The 5,925-nt window shown below is 49.9% G+C and overlaps 1 protein-coding gene across 1 annotated transcript; it reads right to left on the bottom strand.

Moving 5' to 3' along the window:
* Positions 1–567: 567 nt before the first annotated feature.
* On the bottom strand, positions 568–3,899 carry LOC144247207 (TOG array regulator of axonemal microtubules protein 2-like). Its single transcript, XM_077787096.1, has 3 exons — positions 3,684–3,899; positions 1,907–2,012; positions 568–1,174 (listed from the first exon to the last, which is right to left on the bottom strand). The coding sequence occupies exons 1-3, from the start codon at positions 3,836–3,838 to the stop codon at positions 935–937; spliced, it is 501 nt and encodes a 166-aa protein (XP_077643222.1). The 5' UTR covers positions 3,839–3,899; the 3' UTR covers positions 568–934.
* Between the last annotated feature and the right edge of the window lie 2,026 nt (positions 3,900–5,925).

Here is a 5,925-nt window from a genome sequence, read left to right as displayed (position 1 = left end):
TGTCCTGTTCTAGAGAGTGCCTCTTGGGAGCTATCAGCCCAGCACCAACAGTTAAGGCAGCATTTTCTTCAACTGTCCCATGGTAGTTGGCCTGTGAAGGTGCCTGTAAAGTGATTCACCATCTCAAGGCTAAGCTGAAACATCAGTTTGAATTGAAAGTAGAGCTCTAAGGCCAGGACAGTCATACAAGACTCCTTTTGGCAGGAGCTCTACCTGCTGTGTAGGCTGTGCCTCACCAACGCATTCTCCCCCATGTGCTCTAGGCAGCAGCAAACACCCTCCTTATTTCTCAAATTAATGGTATCAAGAGGAGACATGGTTTTCCCAGGGTCTCTGTGGTTAGTGCTGTTAAATACCAAACACCATTCACAGCTGCAAAAGCACAAAAGCACAAGGCTCTATCCTTGGCCTTTCATTTCCCCAGTGGTTACCATGTGTAAGAAAATCTGACAGACTGGGAGAACTCCAGGAGGCAGCAGGAAGCTGCGTGAGAGGAGCTCTAGTTTGGATATCAGGAGAAAAGTTTTCCACCCAGAGGGTGGTTGGGCACTGGAACAGGCTCCCCAGGGCAGTGGTCACAGCACTAAGCCTGACAGAGTTGAAGAAGCATTTGGACAACAATCTCAGGCACTTGGTCTGACCCTTGGGCTGTTCTGTGCAAAGCCAAAAGCTGGACCTGATGATCCTGAAGGGCCCCTTCCAACTCCCCATATTCTACAGTTCTGTGATTCTGAGAAGTTCTATGATTCTGCTGCAGGAGGGCAGAAATAGGTGACAAGAGGAAAGAAATGAGGTAGATCAGAGAATCAAGTCCCTGAGTTCACAGAAGATGCAGGATACAGGACCCATTCCCACTCCCACCATTCCCACTCTCTCTCTCATCCCTTCCCCCACTCACACAGGAGAAGGTGAAGAATATCATTAAAAGAAGAACCTACTTGACTCCCCTGTCAATGAGAGTAGTCATTGCTCGTGCAGGAGTCACATTTTCCACCATGAGCCCCAGGGCGTGACAGGCTGCCTTCTGTATGAACTCTGGGGAGTTCCACACCATCTGGAGAAGGACTGGTGCAACCTCTTCTACCTCAGAGTCCATGTCCTTCTTCAAGTTTGCAAAGAGCTCTCCCAGAGTGACAATTGCAGAGTAGGACACCTTTGAACGGAGGTTGGTCACCTGGGGAAGTCATGAGGGAAAACATAAGAATCACCTTGAAAAGAAATCAGTTGCCTTCAACAGAAGTCCCAGGAAATGACAAAACATCCTACTGTGTCCAGAGGAACATAAAAGCACAAGAAGAGCAGAAGAGCACAAGCACAGAAAGCACTTACCCAATTTCTGGCCACAGACCTGCTTATTGCAGGCTTTAAAAAAAAAAAAATCACTAAAGTGTTCTATTTTACACTTCTAAAATGCCCACTACTTTGATTTCAGGTCCTTTTGCTAGTAAATTAAAACAAGGACTGCTTTCAAATCATAAAGGCACAAGTCATAAAGATAAAAGAGTCAGGTGCTCCTATTCCAGAAAGCAACACTAGCAGCTGAAGCACTCAGCCAGGAAACAGAAAACTCAGCCTCAGGTCTACAGAATAATTTGCAGTGTTGAATTACAGCTTGGGCAGAGATTAGGATTCTGGTAAATAATGTCATCAGTGTCTCAGTTTCTGCATTTGCACATTGCATTATAATGGCACCTCACTCGAAGAACAAGTGTCAGATACCTGACCTACCAGTAAATACAGCTACATGTACACACAGAGCCTACAGAGAGCTGACAGACATTAGAAATAGAAGGTCTAAAACCAGAAATGAAGACATGCCCTGAGCACACATGGAGATGAACAAGCACATACCTACTCTACACACCATGTATGGAGTATGGGGAACAATTCAGAGCAATGTTCTCACCTCACTGGTAAGTGCCAAGCAAATATCCCGAAGTCGAGAGAGCAGGACATCTGAATGGGATTCAGCCAGCTGTTTGATCTTGAAGAGTCCCTTCTCCTTCTGCTCCCTGAAAGGCAAGTACCAAAAAGATTGATTGATATTTCTCTCCATCCAAGAACTAGGCAGCACCCTCTGAAATGACCAGGCTGGCAGCTCATCCAAACCACAGGAGGTGCTTTTCAAGGAGCACTTAATGAAATCGTGGAACACGTTGCCACAGGATGCTGTGGCTGTCAAAAGCATATAAAAATCCAAGAGGCAAACAGAGGGGTATCAGAGTCTTCATTTGTGGCTGTTTAAGAAGACAGTATTTCTGAAATCTCTGGCACATGATGCCCCTCTGTCACTGCTTCCTAGAAGCTGTGAGACTGAGCCATGCTGCTGTTTCTTGTCACCTCCCTGTACCAGTCCCTGAGACACAGTCCCATGGGGCTGTTACTGGGGCATTTTCCTTCCTTGTCAACCCCAGCAGGCAGTTCAGCAGGGAGAGTCTGCGCTGCCACTCTGGAGCCGAGTTTCCACTCTTCAGTCTAAGCTTGTGTGTCACCCACTTCACCTCACACATTCCCCTAAAAAGCAGCAGGATATCCTAGAAGATTCCACCCCTGGGCAAGAACTGTTGAAACCCTGGCTTTTCCCAAACCCCCCTGCCTAAAACAACCCCCCCAACAGCAACATGTTATTTAAAAGTTGCAAAAAACTCCATCTCCCAACACTTGCTTTCTGTAGGCTCTCAGCCAGAGGAAGGTCTGTGAGGCATCAGGGCTGCAGCACAGGGCTGGTGACTGATCCCATGGGCACCCCTGAGTGTCATCCTGACCCCCACATCTGCAGGAGCTCTCTGCACCTCACAGGGCACCAAAGAGAAATGGGGAAGAGAAAGGGCAGAGCAAATGTGGCTGCACAAGGAGATGCATCGGGACAGATTTTTCATGCTTATGCCAGTGTGAATGGAGGCCTTACCCCTGTGTGAATGAAGCATCCACCAGAGAGTGATCAAAAAGACACCAAAAACAAAACCAATACCACCTAACATTGTAGGGTTATCATCTCTGGGCCTCCTTCTGCCTGTGTATAATTTTGGGACACATTGTGAGTATTGACAAAACATCTCAGGCCCATATGAAGCAGTGAGAAGGAAAAAGCTGAATTCCAAAAGTGCAGGATTCCTAGAGGATTTTCTTTCTTTTTCCTTCTCTTCTGCCATGAGCCCTTAGGAGTAATGACAGACTGAGGGACTTGAAAGCACAACTCAGTCGGTTTCTCAGAAAGAAGAACTCCCTGGAGCTGTTTCTGGGACTGCCATGCAGGAGGTCACAGGGAGACCCTGTCACCTGCCATTGCTGGCAGCAGTGGGAGCAGAGAGGAATCTTAATCCCACTGGGTCAGTGGCCCAAGGCACCCAAACCTGCACGAAAAACTGCTGCCATCCTGCTCTGCCTTCAGTCAGCAAATCATCTCATCCCACAGCTTTCTCTCTCCCCTCAAGATTTCCTTTGCAGCCCCACAGAGCAGCAGGCAAACTGAGGAAACAGCATGGAGCTGCTGCAGCTGGAGCACTGCTGCAGAGCAAGGCTGAGGAAAGGCTGCTCTCAAATCTTTATCCTCTCAGTGCTCTGCAGTAGTTTCACCAGTGCCCTTCGGCCCTCTGGGCTCTCGGGGCTCAGAGGCAGCAGCAAGACTCGCTTCTAACCAACCTTAGTGCTAAAATGGACACAGTGAACGGGGCCTTTCTTACCACTCATCGCTGCCGAGCGAGGAGAGCCCCTCCAGCAAGGACTTCTGTGGGTCGGCAGGGGCTGCGTTCTTCTGTACAGTCCCACGGCATGGCTCTTCTCGGTGTTTGGCACCAGCGGCCGTCTCCGAGGTCACTGTAAGGACAGGGTCGGCCATGGGCGCTGCAGCCCCGGGCAGGGCACCCCGCCATGGAGCGGCCTGCAGCCCATCTCCCAGCCAGGGCTCCATGGGCACACACGGGCACTGGGGCAGAGGCTTCCCTGCTGCCTGGCGCCTTGGGCTCCTTGCTTTCCCCCAGCCTCCCCGGCTGGGCACAGCTCCAGGCTGAACCTGACCATGGCCCCGCAGCACCAGCTCCCCAGTGCCACAGGGGCCACAGCCAGAGGCAGGTTCCTGCGGCCACATCTATAGTCCCAGAATCTAGATGAACTGCTCTAGACTCTGTAGGGTTTTTGCGCTCCCTTGCATGTTGTCACAAAGTATGGAGGAACCATATCATCAAAAATATTCAGACAGGAGCTAATCTGGGTGTCACTGATGTACCGCAGCCACTGACACCAGTGACAATGCTGAATTATGTAGACATACACATCTAGATTCACTATGGATGGAGAGCCACGTCAGGTTAGCTCTGGTCAATCCTGAACATGGAAGCAGCATCACTAGAAAAGAGCTTTCCAAGTATCCTTCCTAGCTCCCTTCTTCTTATCTCACCCTACTTGGGATCACAGCACAGGCAGGCTGCCCAAAAAGGAGAGACAGGAGCCACTAGGGACTATCTGCTGAGTGTTTCCTGCAGGCAGCCAACAGCCTGGGAGCAGCAGGCAGCCCCCTGTGCCTGTCACTGCTGCACACAGCTGCTGTATTTGCTGGGTGGCACAGGAGGCACTGCTTGTACCCTCTTGGCATTGCAGCCCGTGGGATGGTGGCAGCGAGGAGCCATCGGGCACTTCTGGGAGCAGCAGCACGACTGCACCGAGCTGCTGACGGCTGTGCAGAGCCAGCCCTTGCTGGGAGAGCAGAAAAGCTGCATGCAGAGCCGGACAGCAGCACAGGCAGAGGGCCCAGATGGTGAGTGCACAACTGATCCTGTGGTTCTTGTAGGTGCACAGTGAGACCCTGGCAGACTGCCCTGCAGCTCATCCCTGCAGTCACAGCAACCTCCTGGCACCAGTGCTGTAGTTTGGATTATATCAGGATGGGCAAAAGCCAGAGCTTAGACCTTTACCACGATTTCATTCAGCTCAACTTTCTAGCAGATCTCTAAGAACCAACTGCTGCAGTACTACCAAGCTGGAGTAACTCCAAAGTAGCTTTGCTGTTCAATCTCAGGACAGGCTATGGACCCAGGATCCCAGCTGTGCTGGCTGAGGCAGGAGGCAGTTTGTGCTCCTTGGGCAAGGACAAACCCACGCAGGAAAAAGCTGCCATGGAGCAGGCTTACCTGAGGAGCTGTGTGGGACGCTGCCATCCCCACGGACGATGGGTGGTAAGGGCACATTGTCCTGCTTCCTCAAGACCTTTTTCTTCAAGGCACCACCAGGGTGTTTTTTCTGCACTCCAGAAGCTGTGCCATTGACAGGTGGTAGGTTAATCCCTGCAGGAACCAAATAGGAGTTTATAAGTGGAGGGTGCTGGACAGGCTGATGATGAAAAGAGCCTGGAAACTTGCTGGAGGTGGGTAACATCTCTTTGTTATCCCAAAGAACTTCAAATATAGCAATAATATACCACTTTATACCAAGTATAACACTAAAATGGGCCAATGATCACAGAATCACAGAATCCAAGAAGAGTTTGGTTTGGAGGGCACCTTTAAGCACCATTTAGTCCAACCCCTGTGAGCAGGGACATATTCATCTCTGGTGTTTTCATTAGAAGGAACTGAATTTTGTTTTTTTTCAGGTTGAAAAGCATTCTTTTGGAGTCACCTTCTCGGGAGGCTGCTCTCCAGGAGAGAGTCTGAACCCTCAGTGTACTTTGCAAGACAGAATTTTCTACTCTGAAAGACTTTAGAGGTAAAGGTGGGAGGCTGATATTCTGGTACTGACTCAGTGAGGCCATAGGGAAGACACTTCACGCCTCTGTATTTTTCTTTGGGAAAAATAAATAAATCCTATTTAAGCTTCCACTCAGATGCAAGCCAAACAGCCCCCCAGTCTGATTGCAACAATGTGCAAAGGGCAAGCAAGTGGTCAGAAAGGACCACAAGTGTAGCCACCACTTACTTGCTTCAGCTTCAT

This window comes from Lonchura striata, chromosome 18, assembly GCF_046129695.1.
Source record: "Lonchura striata isolate bLonStr1 chromosome 18, bLonStr1.mat, whole genome shotgun sequence".
Lineage (NCBI taxonomy): Eukaryota > Metazoa > Chordata > Aves > Passeriformes > Estrildidae > Lonchura > Lonchura striata.
The sequence above is the reverse complement of the archived record's forward strand: the minus strand, read 5'-3'. Positions and strand labels throughout refer to the sequence as shown.

Bases quoted from the DNA above. Each gene is read 5' to 3' on its own strand.
- LOC144247207 (XM_077787096.1), bottom strand. From the start codon at position 3,838: ATGGCCGACCCTGTCCTTACAGTGACCTCGGAGACGGCCGCTGGTGCC. The intron at 2,013-3,683 runs GTAAGAAAGGCC...CTTGCCTTTCAG, and splicing joins TCGCTCGGCAGCGATGAGTG to GGAGCAGAAGGAGAAGGGAC. The intron at 1,175-1,906 runs GTGAGAACATTG...TGACTTCCCCAG, and splicing joins GCTTGGCACTTACCAGTGAG to GTGACCAACCTCCGTTCAAA.